Genomic DNA, 22,872 nt, shown 5'->3' with positions numbered 1-22,872 from the left:
TCATCACAGTGTCTTATCCAAAGGCTGCCCATTGATAAGCGGGAGAGAGCTTGGCCTCCAGGAATGCTAGCATAGCAGGTGGAATCCTGGCTCTTGAACAGTGGACATAGTATGGAGACATTGAACAGGAGCATCCGAGAGGAAGGGGGTGTGGCGTCTGGACAGAAATTGCCTCTGATACAACGTTTAGTTTGGCCCAGACGTTCAGGAATGTTCACTGACCTTGCGAAGCAAGGAAGGAAGCCGAATCGCCTTCAGCAGCTGCTTTTTCAAGAGATACCGCAAAACCTGCTAAAGTGAATGACAATTTTGCTCCCCAGGTCTAGGCACAGAGCAGAGGAACTAAAAAAAGGAAGGAATAAGGAGGAACTATAGGAGGCTCCCCAGATCACTGAGTCTGAGTCATTTTCAGGCAAGAGACCCAGGTTGTGAGAGGTGAAGCCACTTGTCCAAGGTTGCAGAGCTGGCCACTTAAACTTCATCACCGGTCCACTTCAGAGATTTCCGTGTTGTCATGTTCAGTGTAAGTATTTATTTTTTCCAGAAAGCAATTATACTGGCTGCTAATACAATGCCTTATAAGTGCGTCTAATGGCTGCTCAAAAAATACTGAATGATGCCTACCTGAACAGAATCGCGTTGTCATGTAAATTCGCTTTCACGTTGCTTACATCAGAGGCATTCACAAAAAAATGGACTTCTTTCTTCTTCTCAATAAATTCAGCTGTTACCGGCTGCCAGAGAACAATCTGCATTTTTCAAGGGGAAGAATTGATAAAAACGAAAACAGTTGTTCGTATCCTTCTCATCTATAGCTAAAGCCATAAACCATGTATCGATAGGAGAAATGAAACAGACATTTCCTAGCCGCTGGTCCCCATTCACACACGGGGCAGTGTAAACATTTATTTTGCAGGGAGCTTGTCTTATTCTTTTCTGTGACCCCAGTAGAGAGGCCCTGGAACATACAAGGCACTCAATAAATATTTGGTTAGACAAGAATGAATGAGCCAATGAATATATTTATGACCCAACTCTAAAGCTGGATGTGTATGTCAGTTTAAAGGAGAAATGAAATTCTCTCTAGAAAGAAAGTTAATTTACTGTTGATCTTCTTTAATAAAAATTCCATGTCCTTGATATTGTTATCATGTTGATATTCCTTTTCTTTAATCTAATTATGGGCTTTGGGCAATGACTTTTAATATTACTGACTTTTTTTTTTCTACTTTACTGCACTTTTTTCAAGCATTTTCACACCCATTTCCTTTGACCATTATAATTATGCTTTGATGTAGGCGAGGCGGGTGTTGCTATTTCCATTGTGGAAATAATGAAGAAATTAAGGCTCACAGCCAGCATGTCTAAAATCATACATGTAGGAAGTGGCAGATTAAGAACTAAGATTCTAAATCTCTAACGCTTCCTCCAGAGGTATGTCCTCTGTCCATGGTGTGATGGCCATCAAAACGCACCACTCGGTGCTTCTGTTGAGAGGAGCATAGTTGAAAGGCCTTCCCAGCCACTGCCCCCTTGATCCACCCGAGCCTGATGCCATGCTGCTCCGGGGCTGCAGCCAGCCACACGGACCAGGCACTGAGGGCATATTCTTGCAGGACCCTTCTTGCGAGATATGGGTTTCCAAAGCCCGGTGGCTTTGGCTTCAGGACTGACCACTGGTCTAGCCAGACCTTCATCAGAACTGCCCCGGAATCTACAAAGTCTCCGTTTCTGCAAAAGTGTCAGAGCTGTGTCTGGTCTGAAAGTGCCCCCTGCCATCTCTGACTTCCTCCTCTTCGTCCTTCCCAAGCATTCCTCTTAGTACACATAGCTGGCATCTTCAATCTGGTTTTGATATCTGCTTCAGGAGAACCTTCACTGACAAGCAGGGGGCCATCAATTTTCTACCACGACATCTTGTAACTCTTGTCAGCTTTCTACACCTTAGGCATTCTGGAAAGATGGGTCCCAAGCATGAAGATTTTAACAAACGCTCCCCTGTAGTTTTGCTGCCTATTCCTTTTTAAGAACCATTATTTTGTAAGCAAAGTTCTATTGGACTTCTGTCATCATAACATCTTTGTAAGTACCAACTTTCACTCCCAAAGTGCTACTATGATGAAATTGGCTGAAAAGCCAATAGCACAAATGAAGAATGTTTTGATTTTAGCACTGGCAAAATCATGTGATTATGGGGAGGGGGAGAAGGCTATAAGAAGAGGGGTTTATGTCAGCTATATTTAAGTCAGACAACATATGAGAGAACATGGCACACAAAATTTAGACACCATGAAGCTGATATACAGTTGATCCTTGAAGAATGTGGGGATTAGGGGTGCTGACTCCTGTGCAGTTGAAAATCTGTGTATAACTTTGAGCTCCCCAAAATTTAACTACTAATAGCCCATTGTTAAGTGGAGGCTTACCGATAACATAAACAGTTGATGAACACATATTTTATATGTTGTACATATTATACACAGTATTTTAATTTAAGTTTGAGAGATTTTTATTAAATAATAAGTTATTTAATAACAATGAATTATGATTTATTTCGAGAGAGCGAGAAAGTGCAAGCAGGAGAGGGGCAGAGAGAGAGAGAGAGAGAGAGAATCCCAAGCAGGCTCTGTGCTATCAGTGTAGAGCCCAAAGTGGGGCTCGATCTCACAAACCAAACCGTGAGATCATGACCTGAACTGAAATCAAGAGCCTGACACTTAACTGATTGAGCCAGCCAGGCACCTGAATATACTGTATTTTTATAATAAAGTAAACGAGGAAAAATCAAATGTTATTAAGAAAATCATAAGAAAAATACATTTACAGTACTATACTTTTCTTTCTCACATATCTGTGTGTAAGCAGATCCACGCAGTTCAAACCCGTGTTATTCAAGGCTCAAATGTAAAGATAAATGAGGGAAAAATTACCTCATATGTTGTAGTAAGATTCTGCACAATCTGAACTTGCCTGGAGGTTCTAGGAAAAGCTGATAAAACCTGGCCACTGGGAAAGAATAAAACAGAATTTTGAGGTTAAATAAAAAAATTAAAATGAGGTTTATTTTTAAATAATCCTCTAGGTAACTGTAAAAAGGAAAAACAAAAACTTTAAATAGTAAAAGAAAAGAGGATCTTGCTACAGGCTAAGGGTTAAAAAGAGAACATACACTTTCTCATTCTTTCTGCTCCAAATCGACTGCCAAATCAATAGTTCTCTTGAATGGGAGTCAGTCTGCAGAGTACGTACTTCTTTCTTCTGTGTGTGTGTGTGTGTGTGTGTGTGCGTGCATGAGTTATAGTTTTAAAAATTAAATATTTGATGCATAAGGGAATATTAATGCTAACACTAGCTTATTACATAATAAAATGAATGCCTGGGAACCCATTACACCACTTAAGAAATCCAATGTTATTGGTGTCCTTGAAGCTCCTTGTGGGTTCCTCCCCGCTCTGCCTCCTTACCACATCCCAAAAGGTACCCACTACCCTAAATTTTCACTTGGCTCATTCCCTTACTTTTTCTCTGTACTATGGATTCTTGAACACATGATGGATTCTTGAACGTGTAGATTCTTAAGACATTCTTAGGTTTGCTTGATGTAACTCTATAAAATTGGTATACTGTACGTGTCCTTCTGTATCTTATTTTCTTTCCCTCAACATTGTATGTTCAAGGTTATCATCTGTGCTGAAGAATATATTGGGCTGGAATTTGTCTGCAGGTGGAACTCTACTTCTTGGGGTTAGACACATTTTAATTTCATAGAAATTGGGCAAGAGCTCTTACCACACAATACAGCACAAACCTAGAAGGAAATGATGCATAAAAAAATACATCATAAAAAGAAAAAAGATAAACAAACAAGATATTTTCAATATGTGTAACTGATAAAGGATTAGTATCTAGACTACAGAAAGGAATTATAGTACCCAATTGTCACAAAAAAATAAGTGAATGGAAATACTGTACTTTATTAGTGAGTCAGAAAATTAAAAATTAAAGTTGTAAGGGGATTCCATTTCACAACCACTCAATTGGAAAAATTAAAAAGTCAGACAGCATCCAGTGTTAGCAAGGAGGAAGGGCTTTAGGAAATCATTTCCACTACTGGTGAAAATACAAACTGGTACGAAGTTTGAGAAATAATTTGGTACTATTCTATAACATTGAAAAAAAAACATGTTAACAAGAGCTCTGGAAATACAAAAGAGGTTATGACAACTTCTGCTTGTCATTATTAGCAAAGGCTTCATGGAGGTGATGATTGGGTAACTTAGAGTGTGTAAAGGCACTGTGGCAGGAGACAAAAGGGCACTGTTGGGAAAATAGCAAGCTGCTCATTGTTGCCAAGTGTAGGATAGGAAAGTAGCTAAATAGAAATGAGTTTGAAAACTTATTTCAGTCCTTCTCTAGAGAAAATTGTGAATGCATGCTGAGAAATCGGTCTTTATGTTGTAGGCAATTAAGAATTAGGAAAAGACATCACTTGACTTGTGATTTATGAGAATAATTTTGATAGAGTGGAAGATGGTTTTATTTTAGAAAGCCTGATTGAAAGATTTTAAATCCTGGAAATAAGCCTATGGAGATTTGATTTTCAGAAGAAGGAAAGACTGGCTCACAGAAAAAAAAAACAGACTAGGAAATTTTGTGTCAATCTCTGGAACGGTTTTAGCATTAAATTATTCAACCAGTGCTTAAGGAAATATGTTCGAGGGCAGATACTGCAGGACCATTCATAGTAACAATAACCAGAAACCCCACGAATGCTTGTCAGTAACAGAACTGTTGAACGCTGGTGGTGTCGGTACATTCTAGAATGTTCTATAACCATCATAAAGAAGGAGTTAGATTTACCTGAGGGGGATTTACATGATGCACTAAGGGAGAGAAGCAAGATGTGGGGAAGTCTATACAATATTATCCCATTTTTGTGAAAAGTAAATAAATTATAAAAAGGAAAATTACCTGTGTCAAAAGCAGGAGAAAACTGATGAACGAAGAAACAGCACAGAGTTAACATTGATTTGGGTGGTGTGGAATGGCATTCGAAGGATTGGGTAGGTGAGGGAAGTGGAGAGAGGAAATAAGATTGCTTTTTAAAAGAGGGGTGCCTTGGGGGCTCAGTCAGTTGAGCGTCCCACTCTTGATTTTGGCTCAGGTCATGATCCCAGGGTCATGGGATTGAGCCCGAGCCCCGTGTTGGGCTCCGTGTTGACCATGGCGCCTGCTTGAGATTCTCTCTTTCTGCACCTGTCCCTCTCCCTCACTTGTGGACTCTCTCTCTCTCTCTCTCAAAAAATAAAGGTCTCTGTGGTCACGGGGTTTATATAAATATACAAAGAAATGCTTGAAAGAATGATCACCAAAATGTTAATGATGTTTTCTAAAGGGGTGATATCTCGGTGTTTTTCTCCCCAATTTTATGCCTTTCCAGATTATTTATTCACCAAAAAAGAACTCTTATTTATAAAAAGCTACTCTGTGAAAAAGCCACCCTTTTGCTAGCACATTCCTTATTGTTTTCCAAGGTGCTCTGAGCCCATCAGGGGAGTGTGGTGGGTTTTCTAACCCGGCACGTCCTGTTTGGGGAATTTTTTTTTTAGTCTTTTCTTTCACCATCTGCCATAATAGCTCTGACATTTCTAGTTCACTAAATGCAGGCCACTCTTTTCTCCAAGCTTCCAAAAACCGTCCTAACAGCAATTAGCACCACCTTCCAAGGATCTAACTAAAATGTCAAATGCTGTGTCATGGGCAAGTGTACCTCTCTAGGGATATAGTCCCTTTCCTTTCTTAATATACTCGGCACTTCCACAGCCGGATTATTTCATGACTTAACCCTAGCTACTAGTTAAGAGGGTATGAGAAGGGGCACCTGGGTGGCTCAGTCAGTTAAGTGCCCAACTTCGGCTCAGGTCATGATCTCATGCCTCATAGGTTCAGGCCCCGCATCTGGCTCTGTGCTGACAGCTTGGAGCCTGGAGCCTGCTTCAGATTCTGTGTCTCTCTCTCTCTCTGCCCTCCCCCACTTGCGCTCTGCCTCTCTGTCTCTCAAAAATAAATAAACAGGGGCGCCTGGCTGGCTCAGTCGGTTAAGCCTCCGACTTTGGCTCAGGTCATGATCTCGGTGTTTACGGGTTCGAGCCCCGCGTTGTCGGGTGTGGGGGGGTGCTCTGGGCTGCTGACTGCTCAGAGCCTGGAGCCTGCTTAGGATCCTGTGTCTCCCTCTCTCTCTGCCCCTCCCCCCTCACGCTCTGTCTCTCTCTCCTTCAAAAATAAATAAACATCAAAAAGGAAAATAAAATAAAATAAAACAAATGAACACTAAAATAAATTAAAAAAAAAAAAAGAGGGTATTAGGTGGTAGTAGATCCTGAGAGCTGACGGTAAGGGATGACATTGTAGAATAACAATGGGGATGTTGAAAGAGGTACACAATAGAAGCCAGGTGGCAGTGTTTCACCACCCTTGACTAGCTGGGCCCAATTATTTTAATGAACAGCAAGGTCAGCGTGGCAGCCAGAAGGGCATGACCCACGGAAATCTACGGGGTTAGTTAAGAGTACACAGAGTTCCCAGAAGCAAGGTAAATACCTGTCAGCAAAAGTATTGCCCAACCTTTACAATCAAAATAATCAAGGATGAATATGAGAGGAGCTAAGGGCAGCTCGCCCAATCAAGAGTCACAACCCATCGCCCGGTTTCCAGGATGCAGGCCAGTTCGTAGACCCGGAATCTCTTGCCTGAAGTGGGGAGCCAGGTCCCCACAAGGAAAGACCCTGCAATGGCATAGAAAGGGTATATGATCATGACTTCCTCTGTCCCTTCCCAAACAAACTTATGGCAAATGTACTCAGGTAACTCTGAGCCATACTAGGGAATTTTTTTTTTTCAATTTTTTAATGTTTATTTATTTTTGAGACATAGAGAGACAGAGCATGAACGGGGGAGGGTCAGAGAGAGGGAGACACAGAATCTGAAACAGGCTCCAGGCTCTGAGCTGTCAGCACAGAGCCCGACGTGGGGCTCGAACTCACAGACCGCGAGATCATGACCTGAGCCGAAGTCGGCCGCTTAACCGACTGAGCCACCCAGGCACCCCCATACTAGGGAAATGTTAAAGGTCTCGTGATCTGGGATAGCCTGGGGAATTCCCTCCCAAAGGAAGCGCACATCTTATACTTCTCCTGATAAGGAAAGGAGCATGATTCCTGGGAGGTCTCGGGCTCTGGATCTACCTCACCTGGAAATACTGTTTCCACCCATTTCTTGGGTAACAGGAAAGAATATCATCTTTGTGACTGAGAGGCCCAGAGAAGAAAGTTTCAGGCTGTGGCATAAGAAGCCCTGACACTTGGACCATATGGCCTGCCAGACTACAAAGGATTAGAGGCCTCTGCGGTGGGAAAAGATGCCATTTAGAGGTTTTGGCATGTCCCAACAGGAGGGTCACAGCATAGATACCTACAGCAAGGCCATGACATCTGCCAAGGAGAATTATACACCTTTCAAAAAAACCAGTTCCTGGGGCGCCTGGGTGGCTTGGTTGGTTAAGCGTCCGACTTCGGCTCAGGTCATGATCTCACGGTCCGTGAGTTCAAGCTCCGCGTCAGGCTCTGTGCTGACAGCTCAGAGCCTGGAGCCTGTTTCAGATTTTGTGTCCCCTCTCTCTCTGCCCCTCCCCTGTTCATGCTCTGTCTCTCTCTGTCTCAAAAATAAATAAATGTTAAAAAAAACAAAAACAAACCAAAAACAAAAAACAAAAAAAACAGTTCCTGACATGCTACTGGGCCCTGGTAGAAAGGGAATGCCTGACCCTTGGGTAACTCGTGGTCAAGGAGTCAGTCTCACCCATCATGACCTGTGTCCTGTCATATGCACTCTGGCAGGTGGAATGATGGCCCCCGAAAATGTCCATGTCCTAGTCCCTAGAACCTGTGAGCCTTACATGGTGAAAGCGACTTTGCAAATATAGTTCGATATTTTGAGACGAGGTGATCGTGTTAGATTATCCGGGTAAACCCAGTGCTTTTGCAAAGATCCTCAAAAGTGGAGAGAGGAGACAGAGAGCGAGGCAGAGGGAGACTTGGCCCAAGAAGAAATCAGAGTAATTCAATGCAAAAAGGACTCAACCTGCGTCTGCTGCCTTTGAAGGTAAAAGCAGGGGCCGCAAGCCAAGGAATGAGGGTGTCCTCTAGGAACTGGAAAAAGCAAAGAAGCAGATTTTCCCCTCGGAGCCTCTAGAGAAGAACACAGTGGTGGCTGACACCTTGATTTCAGGCCGGCGAGACCCATTTTTAATTTCTAAACTACAGAAAGCTAAGAAAATAAATTTGTGTTGTTTTAAGACCCTCCCCTGTGCTCATTTGTTACAGTAGCAATAGGAAACTAATACAGTTGTCACGTCGTGAGGTTGGGTGGGCCGACCAGCAAACCATCCTAAGACAGAAGCGGAACATCCGGGATCGGGCGCGAGTAGGGTTCGGGAACACAAATGAGGTGCCTGAGCAGGTGGCCCAGACCCCTGTGGCATCCCCTACTGTTACATCAGGACCTCTCTCTCAGCTCATACTGACACCTGCCACATGTGGAGGTCCCTTATGACCAGCTAATGGAGGAGTGGAGTGGCCCTGAGAACACCTCTAGGATCACCAGCTGTAATATGTGTAATTGATGGAAGGCCCCAGCTGCTGTGCTGGAAATCTGTCCTCATGTTAGTGCTAAGGCCACAGTTTTCACTGGCTGCATCCAGCTAATAAGTGAGCATGGCGGGGATACTAATGCAGGCTCATTGCTGAAAGATGAGGGGCTCTTCTGATGGGTGACGTGAGCTCAAGAACTGTCTTATCAACTTTGCAAAACCTTTCTTAGAAGTGCACTATGATCTAAGACCTTCTGTGTTCCACTTTGCTTCGTCCTCTTTCTCCTCCACTGCAAACCTGCACTGCAGTCTCACATCTCTCCCTAGAACCTCTTCTTATCCCCTTTTCGCTTTTTTCCTCTCTTTTCTCAATACATCTCTTGCATGTCTCATCCCACCTTGGCATCTGCTTCGTGGAGGACTATGGAAGTGGGGAGAAAGTACAATCTTTGTAGCACATTGTAACACCTAACATGGAGCACCAACAAAACAATAGGCGCTCAATAACTATGTAAACAAAATAAGTGGGCAGTTGATGTCAGTCGGCCTCTGTCAACAGTCACCCCAGTGCTGGCACAAAGGGTCCTTGAACAGAATAGCCATGATGGCAAAGGTGAAGCTATGCGTGGCCCCGCGGGATGGGTTCTTACTCACCAAGATTGATAGGGCAACTCTTGTTGCCAAATGTCCAACTTGCCAGCAACAGAAGCCAAAATCAAGCCCTTTAATCAGCACTATACCTTGAAGAGACCAAGCAACCGCTTGGTGAGAAATTGCCTACTTTGCTCCCCTTCTGCTCTGGGTCTTGATTTGCCTCTTCTACCTGCAGGGCCACAGCTAATGTTACCATACAAGGACTTACATAGTGTTTGATCGATACTGGATCTCACCTAATACTGTAACCAATTAGGGGATCCACTTTACAACAAGGGATGTGCAGAATGGGCACATTACTGTGGGATCCACTGGGCATATCACCTACCACACCACTCAGAAGCCGCCAGCCTCATACAGCCATTAGAATGGATTAGCTGAGGTGCTAGCTTGGAAAGAGGCAACATCCTCTTAGGATGCAATACATATTTTAAATCAATAATCGTTATATGGTGTGGTGTCCCCACAAGCTAGAATACATGGTTCCAGGAGCCAGATTGAAGTAGCTTTCTTTACCATCATTCCAGGTGAATTTGGGGAATTTGTACTTGAAATCTATAAATACAGCTCTGTAAATTTAAAATTTCTGGTTCCCAGAGAAGAAAAGCTTCTTCATGGCAAGAGTCTTGGCAAGAGTCTTGTTAAACAGACAGTTATTGCAGTCTCCTTGTCCCCAAAGATCATCAGGAAGGAGAAGAGTTATTCTGGAAGGTGTAAGTGACTTTGACCATCAGGAGGATATTGAGGGGTGCATGTACACAATTGAGCTGGCAGGGAAGAATACATTCGGTATTCTTGATAAGCTTAGGCATTCTATAATACTCCCTTGTCCAATTTTGATGTATATGGACGAGTGCAACAGCCACGGCTCAAGAGGGCATGGTGATGGGAGGCTGAGACCTTTGAAGGTCAAAGGTCTGGGTCATTTCACCAGGTGCGTTGCCTAGACCATGGTAGGTGCTGCTGAGGGGAAAACAGAATGGACTGTAGAAAAGGAAAATGGTGAGTATTGCTTATTGTCTCAAGACCAGGTATAGCTGTGGCGGGATGCAGTTCATTCCACTAATGCTCCTCTCGTACCTTTCCTCCAGGAGAAGAGAGCACCCAGAATCCCAGAGGAGCTGCTCCCAAAGCTGATTTTTGAAGCAGATTGATCTGAATGGCACAAAAACTGAACTGTAGGAGGTGGCATATTGTGCTCCCCAGGTCCCCATCCAGGAAAGAACTTTCATTTTCCCAGCTCTGCAAGTGTTGGCAGCTGTCACTCGAGTCCCTTTCCAGGACTCTTCCTTGACCGAAGAAGGCCATGCTGCCAAGGTCATGCCCCCTCCCAAGTACAGTCCACATCGCACTAATAAATATGGGTTATAGAGGCATATGCCCTTTGCCCCAGTTTGGGACAGCTCTGCAAGGACAACTCAGCTCTGCAAGGACAGCTCTGCAAGGACAAGTCAGTTTCCTGACTCCAGGCCTTTGTGTGACTGTGTCACCGTTCAATCCCTTCTCTGCCCAGTTCTCTTTCCTTCATTCCTGCACAAATGTTGGTCCCTACATCACTTTCCAGTAAACTTCCTACCTGCAAAATCTCTATCTCAGAGCCCGCTTCCTGGGGAAACTATTCCACAACAGATACAAATATCTAATGCGTGGGATAAACCATGTAAGTGCTCTCTGAGATTGTATTCTCTGTTACAAGAATGCAAAGTCAAAAGTCATTTGGGGCTGAGGTCGTCAGAGAGGGGAGGCACTCTGAGTTGGACTTCTGAGGTGGGCAGGATCTGGCAAAGAGAGGGAAGTGAGGCCAGATGACCGAGACAGGTGGAAGTTTGGCAAATGGGTCGGAGATGAAATGGTATAAGTGTTGATGTGTAAGTGGAAAGGCAAAATCAGACCTCAAGGAATGACAAGTGATCCGGGTGGGCAGGAATATGGGGCTTATGTTCGAATGTACCAGGAAGTGAAACGAGTAAAATGGGCAGGATGGGACCTGACCTGAATCAACGGTCTTAAAACCTGGGGTCAGGATTGTGGCCCTTATTTACAAGGTGGTTGGGCCCCATCTGGGGAATTGAAACCAAAGAGTAAAAAACTCCAAGCCCCCTTTTGATGTGAGGTACAAAAAAGCGGGCAGTCATATAAGTAAATCCTTATCATTAGAATTATAATTCATTATAACGAACTTCCTGACGAGTGACGCTAACAATGGGATGGGATGCCTTACAAAGCGATGACCTCTCCATTATTCAGACAGGCTGAATTCCAAATCCATGTAAGGGAAGTGTTGTGTTGACCAGAAGATGAGGGCATTTTTCTAATGTAGTTGACCCAAGTGAGTCAACAGAAAGAGAAAGAAAAAGAAAAGGTAAAGGTAAAAACGTGTGTTATCCCAATGAGTTTCTGTGTTGAGGAAAAAGATTTGAGAAAATACAGAAGCATAAATTGGGAAAAGGGGAGGGCTAACATTATGACAGTAAGAACACACCATAAAATATATTAATGTGTCCAAGTGTCCGATGTGTCCAAGCTCACCAGCTGTGATCAGCTACACTCTTCTGTCTCCATCTGCTTGGCTAATGTGCCAGCACCATGGAATCAGGGAGTGGGACGAGGGTCCTGTCAGGTCACCTAATGGAGAACTTACACAGTTCCTGAAAGTCAGCTTCCTGACTCTATGCCCCCTTACTTGATCAGAAAGAGGCTATGAAAAGTGGTCTGAGCGGAGAAAGGGAGGAGAGTGGTGCAAATATTTCTTTGGAGCAAATTGTCGCAGTTCGGTCAGTACCCCTTCTCCCAAAGGGGATGAAGTTTGGGGGCGTTACTTACTTCATTTCCACCTAAGAGGGAGGACTGCCGAGGGGTAATGGCACAGTCTGAACATGTTCCCTCAAGTTTAGAGACGCAAGGACTCGCGCCTGGCTTGCTTCCGAGGAAGCTAAACCTGAATGGACCTGGTCTCTAGCTGGCTGGAGAGTAATTAAAGCCAAACGAAGAAACCCCTCATGGTGCTTAGTTAGAACTCAGATGTTGACTGATAGTGTCACCCACAGGGCAAGAACCTGGGAGTGAGTGCAAGATTCCTAGGGGTGAAACATGGTGTTGCCAGAGATGCATCTATCCCTGGTCTGGAAAATTCCTCAGCAAAGGAATCTTAAACATTCCAAAGAAGTTAAAGCCCAAGAAAAGGACTAATGAGAAAAAGGGTCAGGTGTATGTATGGAGAGGGATGAAGGGTTGTTTTCCTCTAAAGCCTGACATTTGCATAATATCTAGAGTGGACCCAATATTCTAGTCTCTAAATCGAGATTGTCTGTGCGTTAACACGACCCCAAAATTATCAGTTACTTGAGAGCGGACTAAAAAGTCAGAATTTGCACACTTTCCCTGCAGGGGCAGAGAAAGATTATTCCGTCACATGGAATGTAATGGGGCAAAGGGACACGAAAACATAAAGACATGTTTTGATTGCATCTGTGAAGTGATACAGTTACAGGATTTAACTAATAGCCTTTTGAAAATTAAAAAAAACCCAGTCTTGCATTAAATATAGAATTAAAAGTGTAAGCACAGTGAAATAGCAGGTCGTTTTACGCAAAAAAATAAACCAGTGCTCAAAGAGGACAAGTAAATCGTCCAAGGCTGCATAACTTGTAAGTCGCAGCTCCGGGGCTATCTCCAGATTAATACTAGACAGCATTTCCTCTGTTGCTTCCCCTCTAAGAATATGATTATTTTCATCAAGCTCTGTCCCCTACTATGGTTTACAAGGAGAAGGTTCACATTTGCCCTCGTTCTGAAAGATTATGTTTGAATTTGAAAAGCTGGGGAGACGCCTCTGAACAATGGAACATAGCTCAAGGCTACAATTTTGTTTTATGCACTACAGCTTTTTAAGGCCAATGGTGCCCTGCTCCTTCAGATGAAAATAATATATCAGGGGGAACCAAGGGAAAGAGAATAAACTGCTCTCCAGGCGGCAGATAGTGTATGAAGTCGACAGAAGGAACAAGTCCTCTGGTCTATTAATAATTCAGAAGCCCTGTCTCCTCAACCATCCTCCACTCTCCGATTCTTTTTCCTCCTTTTCTTTGCACTTTCCCCCACTTGTCTGTTTCAAATAAATAGCCTCCGCTGACAGGCTGCACTTAGGTAATCAGAGCACAACACAATTAATGTCTCTGTTTAGAAGGTTCTTGCTAGTATTTCATTTTTGCCCTTTCCGGTGTTTGGCCTTTAATAGCAACTGACTACGGAGACCTGTTTCGGTTTTTGTTTGTTTGCTCGCCTGCCTTTCTCTCTGGCATATGGCATTTATGCCTTTAAAAGTTTTTTTGTTCTCTTTCCGGGGGCGTTTCACTGATGAGACGTATCAAAATGCACCTCCAAATCAGCCCCTAAGAGGTTGCCCGAACACAAAGCGTTATTAGGAAAATGATCCCGACAAGAAAACGGTAACAAAGAACAGCTTTAGGGAAAAGCCAGGCTGTTAGCTCTTTTTAGAAGGGGTTGTATTCTCGCCCCCAGAGATAATTCATCAAAGTCTCTCGCCCTGAATGAAATTAGATTTCCCTTTTAGCTTCGATAATAGGCCGTAAATATATGTATAATTTAGGCCGTATATAATTAATAGGCCATAAATATATATATATTATATATATATAATATATAAATATATATGTAATATATATTTACTCACGGAAAGAAAAGTTTGGAATGTTTTTTTCTAGTGGAGGGCTGGGAGGGAGGAATCAGATATGCATCCGCCCACAAAGCTGCAGCTATCCCCCCATACACAGGTACCACCACGGTATACGCAAAGAATAAAAACATTTTCAATACCATGTGATCGGTTAAAATATAATCGCAGTCTCATTCCTCTCTTCGAGCGTAAGTAGCTATCAGACACCAGAGTGTATGCTGAAGCGAAAAGATAGTAAGAAAAGCCATGCATGAAGGAATTTTCTCATTCATTTCTTCGCTATATCTTTTTGCGTAAGTCCTTTATTTGCGTAATATTTAGTTCCGCTAAGCTGTTATATGCTTTTGCCATTTTGAAGTGACATGGGAAAGCTTTTGGAGTATCTCGTCAATGATTGTCTTATCTAGGAATTCAGTTCACGGTGTGACCCAGATGGTGGCAGGCAGGTGAGCTCACCAAGCTCCACGGCAGCCAGCACCGCCCCCCCCCCCCCCCCACCCCGAGGATGCTGGTGAGGGGCTGGCCCGGCATCAGCCCTCACCCACCGCAGGTGAGGACCGTGATACTGGGCTTCCAGCCCGCATCTCTCCCAGGCTGCACTCCGGACCACCTGTCTTCTCTCTGCGAACTCACTATGACTAAGTCTGACCTCCATCAAATTAGCTCTCTTCCTAATTTCTAGACTTTTTAGAGGCGGTACTACGCAGTGAAACGAGTTGGAATGAGGGGAAGGTGGCTTTGAATCCAAACTCTTTGCTTCCTGTTTGATTTACCCTTTCTAGGGCTCAGTTTCCTTCTCTTTAAGATGGCATCACAACGATTCCTAGGGTGTAGGAGATGACATTTCCAAGTCGCCGAGCCCAGCGCATGGGGCAACACAGATGCCAAATAACTGTGTGTCCCCTCCCTTTCTCCTCTCTGTAGATGACACTGCCAATGTCTACAGTACCCAGCTGGACACGTTGATATTAGTTTTCCTCCTTCCTTCTTGCTTACCTTTAATTAAAACCAACCATCAAGTTATGGGATGTTAGATCTGGCAAGGATTTTAGAAATTATAGTCATCTGATTCATTGATAACACATAGAGGTATGAGTCACCAATTATTGTAGCAATTTGACTCCCATGTCAATTCAATGACAATCGTTATTTGGTGATGGAATTTGTTGCGTGACACTTGATAATCATATTGAACAAAAAAGAGTCAACCAAGTACAGTTAGATCAGTGACGATGTACAAACACAGTGTCAGGCTCTCAAGCTCTGTTTTCTTAAATGCTGTCCAGCGGCTCTTTCTGACCTAGAAAAGTTTTTTTGGTACACTTTTCCCTGTCCCTAGTATGTCCTTTCTCTCTTTACCATTCACTAAGTGGGGAGAGGCATTTGTCTCAGAGATAATTAGAGAAGAAAAGAATCATAGAAGCCAAACGAAGGGGAAACAATAAGGTAATCCCAAAGGAAACAGTATCAATTTTTAAAACTTATGAATTCACTAGTTAACACATTACAATCTTACACATAACTTGGAACTATTCGTTATACATTATATTCTATGTGCTGGTTCATTTGTGTTCTGCTAACTGGTTTTAGAAGAAAATCTCTAGGGAATCATGCTCGTAAGCAAAATAAGAATTAGATATGCCTCTATATGTGCTCTTTATAACACAACGACTCTTCCTTTCATATCCTGTGTAAATACCCTTGCTCAACCCAAACCTCATATTTCATACCTTTTACCTTCTTCTCCTTCCTATGTTCCACGTACAAGAGGAAAGTATTCATAGCTACCCATAGTTGTCTTATTCCTAGTTAATGCAAATTACCCGGTTCATATATTTTGGACGTGGAGACCAAAAAAAATGTAAATCATGTGATGTGTTAGAGTGTAAATAATTATTTTTATAAAAAGCTTCTGTTTCTTTAATCTCCCTAGCCACTGACCGTACATATCATCCAGCATTCTCCCAGTAATGAAACTTGAGCCAGAAACGAAAACAAGACCCTGGCTCTAGTGAGATCCTTATTCCACTGAAAGGTACTATTTGTCGGGCAACACGGAAAGTTTCTGAAAGAGCTGACCTTCAAGCTTTTAACATTTTGCGCCCCAGGTTAGTGCACTGACTGGAATCCACGTGGGGCAAACAAGTGAGGAAAATGGCCCCCCACCATCGACGATTCTCTTGGGTTACCTCTGAAAAGCGAAGACATACAGCTCACACGAGAGGAAGATGGCTACAAGGACTCCAAAGCTATAAAGCTTCATCCCAGCAGCGATTTGCTGAACAACAAAATTCTCCGGAGAAATGGGCCCCGATGCCTGGTTACATAAGAGCCTTCTTTACACACTGGTTAAAATATAATGCCACGGTCCCTCTCATTCCTGCGATCAATTGACTTAGCTTCTATTTCCGCCCTCAAAAAATAAAGTATGATGAGAGTTCGACCAAATAGAAAATATTTAACTCCTCAGGGACGATGAGGCCAGGAAAAACAGTGTAGGAATGTTGCAGAAACGTGTCTGGTTCGTTGAAGAGCCATAACCCTGGAGTCTTGACAAATGGCTCATAACCCGTGCTGAGGGAGGTCTCCAGTGGAGTACTAAAGAGATCTTCCCTTGTCTCTATCTTTGCAACATTTTCAACTTAGATGAAGACGTAGAAGGTGAGTTTCTGAAATTTGTGACTCTTACAAAGGTTGAGAAGGAGAACTTGTATGGAGGATTACAGGATCTCCATTTAAAGAGATGTTTCCTTGTTCATATGAAGTGATGGGCCCACCTGTAAGAGAATAAGAATATTATGTCCCAGAGAGTTCTTTGAGCCATAAAGAAAAATCAGGTTGCTTTGAATTCATATTTATTTAGGAAAGGCCACCAGAAGAGCCATTATCTAAATTGAAGCTATCACATGTCATTCTGAAGATAGTATCTTAGAACATTTTGTCTGGTTTAAGGCCACATCTTACCTCTGTAAGTGGACGAAGCCTAGGTATTCTCTCTAAATTCCCACTGGTCTATGCATTTCTTGAGGTCAGGGCAGGCAAATTTGCAAAATAAAACAACATTCCAACAGTAGACTTCTGAGAAGGAAAGGATGAAGATTTCAAACGTCTCTCTCTGAGAGTCAAAGCTATTAAAACTTATTTAATGGATTAAAAGTGATCTCCACTGAAACTGCCTTTTGTGTAAGAAAGAAGAAAAAAAAAAAAAAAGAACACGCAAGTGTATCTGATCATTTTAGAGAAAGACACACAGGTAGAACAGACCAGAAATCCACTAGGTTATAGTTACCTACAGCAGGTGGGTAGAAAACTGAGTGGAAAAGATGAAAGAGTAAGAACGGGGAAGAAGAGATGGGAGAAAGAACGCTTCTTGGAGTAGACGTTTTTGAATAGTTCGGAATTCAAAAACACTACAGAATTTTTAGGACCATGTTAATTTTTCACTTACTCGAAACAAACAAGTAAATAAAGTGACTACAAGCAAAAACACATGAACTGAATTATGTTTTTGAAAGACATTTTAAAAAAATGTATTTTTTTTGAGAAAGAGAGAGAGAGAGACAGAGAGAGAGAGAGAAAGCGCATGGGGAGGGGCAGAGAGAGAGGCGGACAGAAGATCGGAAGCAGGGTCTGTGGTGACAGCAGACAGCCCGACGGCCTAAGTCAGATGCTTCACCAACAGAGCCCCCCAGGAGCCCCAAACTGAATTATGTTTTCGATGAGTAACATAACTACACTTGAAAGGGAGAGAGGAAAAACTAACCCAAGGACTTTGACTTTGTTTTTGTTTTAAACACAAAAAGTAACTTTAAAGTAACAGCCAGTGGTTAAAATTTACTGAAAAAAAAAATTTACTGACAAGGTTTTCCGGTTTCTGTAGTCCCTATTGATTTGTAGCCGATGTCTCCTTTCCAGGTTTACGTTTCTTGGCGCCGAAGCAATCTTTCAAAAGTTGCTTTAGTGAAGATCTGTTGGTCGTAGAGTCTGTTACACTTTGTATGTCTGACAAGAACTTCATTCTACCCTCACCTTCAAAGACTAGTTGAACTGAACGCAATGTTCTAGAGCGACAGCTCTCCCATCGTCTTTTGGCATCTACTGTTGCACGGTAGGAATCTACCGTCAGGTCTTGTTCCTCTGTAGATCGTCTGTTCTCTCCACTCCACGGCTTTTCAGGAAGTACGGATTAGCTTTATCTTTTATACTTTTCAGATCCGTTACTCCTGTCTAGATGTGAATTTATTTTTTATTATCTAGCTTGGAACCTAGAATGTAATTTTGATCGGAGGATTTAGACATTTCTTCAATTTGGGAAAACCATTTTCTATTTCTTCAGCGATTGTATCTCTGTTAAGTGCTCTGGAGGGACTCCCTTTGGAGTTCCTTGATCTACCTTCTCTGTCTTGCGACTGTCTTTCATGTTTTTAAAAATCATAGTCTGCGTCTCTGTGTGCTGAGTCCTGGGTTAGCTTCTCAGTACTACCTTCAAATACACAAATTCATTCTTTGGGTCTAGTTTAGATTACATAGTCAACTGAGCTGTGTGGGTTTTTTTTTTTTTTTTAGTTTCAATAACTTTACAAATATTTTCCAACCTTTACAATCGCTTTTTACACATTTATCCATTTTGCTTTTATATCAGTATTGTTAAATATCATTTTAAAGCATTTGTTTTAAAAATTTTAATAGATATGTTTCTTTCAGAACTCTTGCTGAGAATCCTTAGAATACTTATTTTAAATTTTTTTTTAATGTTTATTTATTTTTGAGAGAGACAGAGTGTGAGCGGGGAAGGGGCAGAGAGAGGGAGACACAGAATCTGAAGCAGGCTGCAGGCTCTGAGCTGTCAGTACAGAGCCCGATGCAGGGCTCGAACTCATGAACTGTGAGATCATGACCCGAGCTGAAGTCAGATGCCCAACCGACTGAGCCACCCAGGCGCCCCAAGAATACTTATTTTAAACTGGTTCTTGGAGTTTCTACACCATGATAGTATCATGGCTTTCAAAGATCCAGTCATCAGTCAGCATGACTTAACTTAGTTACTGGCTTAGTTACTCCTCTGTCTCTTATAGACCAGCAGATACTTATGAACCAGTCCTAGGCAGCAGTGGGCACTATCTTTTTAAAACTGAAGTACACAGGGGTGCCTGGGTGGCTCAGTTGGTTAAGTGTCTGACTTCACCTCAGGTCATGATCTCGTGGTTTGTGAGTTTGAGCCCCAGGTCGGGCTCTGTGCTGACAGCTCAGAGCCTGGAGCCTGCTTCCGATTCTGTGTCTCCCTCTCTCTCTGCCCCTCCCTCACTCATGCTCTGTCTCTCAAAAATGAATAAATGTTAAAAAAAAATTTTAATTGAAGTACATACATTGAAATACACAGATCTTAAGTGTATGGTTAGTCTTGAAAAATACATACGCTTGAGTAACCCACACCCCTATCAAGGTATAGAACATTTCCATCATTCCAGAAGTTCTTTGATATTTGTCCCAGTTTCCCTTCTACTCTAGCAGCCTCTCTTCCTATTTTATCACCAGAGATTAATTTTGCTTGTTTTAGAACTTCATGGAATCATATACTGTCCTAACCGGTTCAGGGTGTTGTAGCAAAAATACCATAGACTGAATGGCTTAAACAACAAACACTTATTTCTTACAGTTCTGGAAAGTGGGAAGTCCAAGACCAGGGCAAAGATTCAGTGCCGGTGAGAACCCAGCTCTTGGTTCATAGATGGCGGCCTTCTGGCTGTATCCTCACATGGCGTGAAGAAAATGAAAACGAAATGATAGAGCCCTCTGGGATCTCTTTTATAAATGCAGTGATCCCATTCATAAGGGACCCACCATTATGATCTAATCATCTCCCCAAGGCTCCATGTAAATACCATCGTATTGGAGATTAGGTTTCAATATACGTGTGAGGGATGAGAAGGACACAGACTTTCAGTCTATGGCTTGTAGCCTGTACTCTTCTGTGTCAGGTTCCTTTTGCTCTTTCACATTGCTGTGTGTGTCAGCAATTTATTCCTTTTCGTTGTTGAGCAATATAACAGTATTTGTTTACCCATTCTCCTGTCAATAGACATCCGGGATGTTTTCAGTTTGGGGCTATTATGAGTAGAACTACTCCGAATATACTTGTGCGAGGCTTTTTTGGTGGATAAGTGTTTTCATTTCTCTTGGGTAAATATCTAGAAGTTGAATTGCTAGGTAATAGGGATCCTTCATGTTAAAAGCAACTGTTGTGCCTTTTTCCAAGGTGATTGTACCATTTGACGCTCCCACGGACACCCTATTAGTTGAGCCTCTAGTTGAGCCACATCCTTGTTGTTACCTGATGCAGTGTGTTTTATTTCAGCCATTCTAGTGCAAGTGTGGCACTAAGTAATTGTGATGTTAATTTACATTTCATAATGACTGATGATGTTAAGAATTTTGGCTGTGTGTGTGTGTGTGTGTTCAGATCTTTTGCCTGATTTTTTTTTAGTTTATTTATTTATTTTTAGAGAGACAGAGATAGCACTAGTGGGAGAGGGGCAGAAAGAGAGAGAGAGAGAGAACCCCAAGCAGCACTGGCACTGGGAACACAGAGCCCGATGCAGGGCTCAAACCCACAAAGCCATGAGATCATGACCTGAGCTGAAACCAAGAGTCAAATGCTTAACCGACTGAGCCACCCAAGCACCCCATTTGCCTGATTTTTAATCATACTGTTCGTGTTACTTCTGATTTGTAGGAGTTACTTATATTCTGGACATCAGTCCTTTGTCACGTAGAAGTGTTATGAATATATCTTCCCGAAGAAGACTCTTGTTAGAGTCTTTGGACCATTTTGGAAAATTCAATTGTTTCTCTTTTTGTCGTACCTTGTAGGAGTTCTTTATATACTCTGAATCTAGCTCCTTTGTCAGATATATGTTTTGTGAATATTTTTTGTTACTTGGTGGCTCACCCACTTTTTATTGGTGCCTTTTGAAGAACAGACATTTTTAATTTTGGTGAGTGCAAGTTATCAATTTTTCTTTGATTATTGGTATGTTCTGTGTCTTGTTTAAGAAGGTTTGGATGAGTTCAAGGTCATGGAACTGTGCTTGAAGCTTTATAGTTTGGGCCTTTATTTTAGGCTTATGATCCATCTCGAATTAACTTTTGTGTGTGGTATGAGGCAGAGTGTGAGGTTGTTTAGCCTTCTAGACACCCAGTCCTTCTAACACCATCGACTAAAAACTTTCTTTTCCCTGTGGAATCACTTTGTCAATGTTTTTGCAAAAAGTCAATTGACTGTGGAAGTGTGAACCTATACCATTAAGTGTTGCAGTGATTTTTTTTAATGCTATTTATTTATTTATTTATGAGAGAGAGAGAGAGAGAGAGAGAGAGCAGGGGAGGGGCATAAGGAGAGGGAGAGAGAGAGAGAGAGAGAGAATTTTAAGCAGGCTCCATGCCCAGCATGGCGCCCCCTGTGGGGCTCAATCTCACAACCATGAGATCATGACCTGAGCTGAAATCAAGAGTCGGGTGCTTGACCAACGGAGCCACCCAGGCACCACTGCAAGGATTGTTTTTTTTTGTTTTTGTTTTTGTTTTTGTTTTTGTTTTTTAACGTTTATTTATTTTTGAGACAGAGACAGAGCATGAATGGGGGAGGGTCAGAGAGAGAGGGAGACACAGAATCCCAAGCAGGCTCCAGGCTCTGAGTGGTCAGCACAGAGCCCGACGCGGGGCTCGAACTCACGGACTGTGAGATCGTGACCTGAGCCGAAGTCGGCCGCTCAACCGACTGAGCCACCCAGGCGCCCCGCAATGATTGTTTTTTTAAAACAGCAATAATAACTAGAAAAGTTCTACATTTTATTTCTTTTTTCTTAAGTTTTTTAATTCATTTTGAGAGACAGTGAGAGAGCACGAGTCGGGGAGGGACCGAGAGAGAAAGAGAATCCCAAGCAGACTCTGTGCTGACTGAGGTGGGGCTCGATCTCATGAACCTTGAGATCATGACCTGAGCTGAAATCAAGAGTCGGGCGCTTAACCGACTGAGCCACCCAGGTGCTCCTAAAAATTTCATCTCTTAAAGTTAGGTCACATGTTCTTGTTTTTTTTTTCACGTGCTTATGATTTTTTATTGAATGTCAGATATTATGTATAAAAGGATAGAATAGACTAACGTAAATAGTACTTATGCCCTGAATAGTCATATATCTTCTTCTTCAGGCCACTAGTGTGAGGGATTGAGTTAATCTCGGCTACAGCTGAGCTGGGTTTGGGCTTTGCTGTTATTTTCATGACATTTTATTTACCAGAGTCTCAAATTACTTAAGAACAGGGGCAAATCGTCTTTAGCAGGGTCTGACTGCCTCAGGATTTGCTCTCAGTTCTCCTGCTCTGCCCTCAGCGGTCAGCTACATAGGAGAGGGCTCCCAGATCTCTTGCCTCTTCCCCAGTCACAGGTAATCGCTCTGCGACTTTTTTAGAATGTTTACACCAAAAGTAGAACAATCTATAAAATCTAAAAATAGAAGGTATGTAGAACGAGACATCAATAAAACAGAAACAAAAACTACCGTGGAGCAGTCAAAAGTAATGAGCTATCACACCATAGAAATACATGGAGGAAACTTAAAAGCACGTTGCTAGCAAAAGAAACCAATCCGAAAAGGCTGCCTCCTGTAGGATTCCACTTATATGACATTCTGGAAAAGGCAAAACTGGAGGTAGTAAGATCAGTGGTTGCACTGGGCTGAGGGGAGGGAAAGAGGATGCACTGGGGGAACACAGAGGGTTTTTAGGTCAGTGAAACTGTCGTGTATAAGAAATATTGATGGGCACATGTCATCATATATTTGTTAAAATCCATAGAATGTACCAAAGAGTGAACCAT

The 22,872-nt window shown here is 42.5% G+C and overlaps 1 protein-coding gene across 1 annotated transcript in view; it reads right to left on the bottom strand.

The window, feature by feature from the left end:
* The window catches only part of CPB2 (carboxypeptidase B2), a 49,499-nt gene extending 33,164 nt beyond the window's left edge, over positions 1-16,335 (bottom strand). Inside the window, exons 1-3 of the mRNA XM_049646966.1 lie at positions 16,187-16,335; positions 2,931-3,006; positions 625-749 (exon numbers count right to left, since the gene is read on the bottom strand). Coding sequence (XP_049502923.1) covers positions 625-749; positions 2,931-3,006; positions 16,187-16,260 — 275 coding nt within the window. The 5' untranslated portion in view covers positions 16,261-16,335. The remainder of the gene's footprint in view (positions 1-624; positions 750-2,930; positions 3,007-16,186) is intronic.
* Positions 16,336-22,872: the final 6,537 nt, after the last annotated feature.

This window comes from Panthera uncia (assembly GCF_023721935.1).
Source record: "Panthera uncia isolate 11264 chromosome A1 unlocalized genomic scaffold, Puncia_PCG_1.0 HiC_scaffold_16, whole genome shotgun sequence".
In the NCBI taxonomy this organism is placed as follows: domain Eukaryota; kingdom Metazoa; phylum Chordata; class Mammalia; order Carnivora; family Felidae; genus Panthera; species Panthera uncia.
Note: the sequence above shows the minus strand (reverse complement) of the source record. Positions and strands in the feature narration are given on the sequence as shown.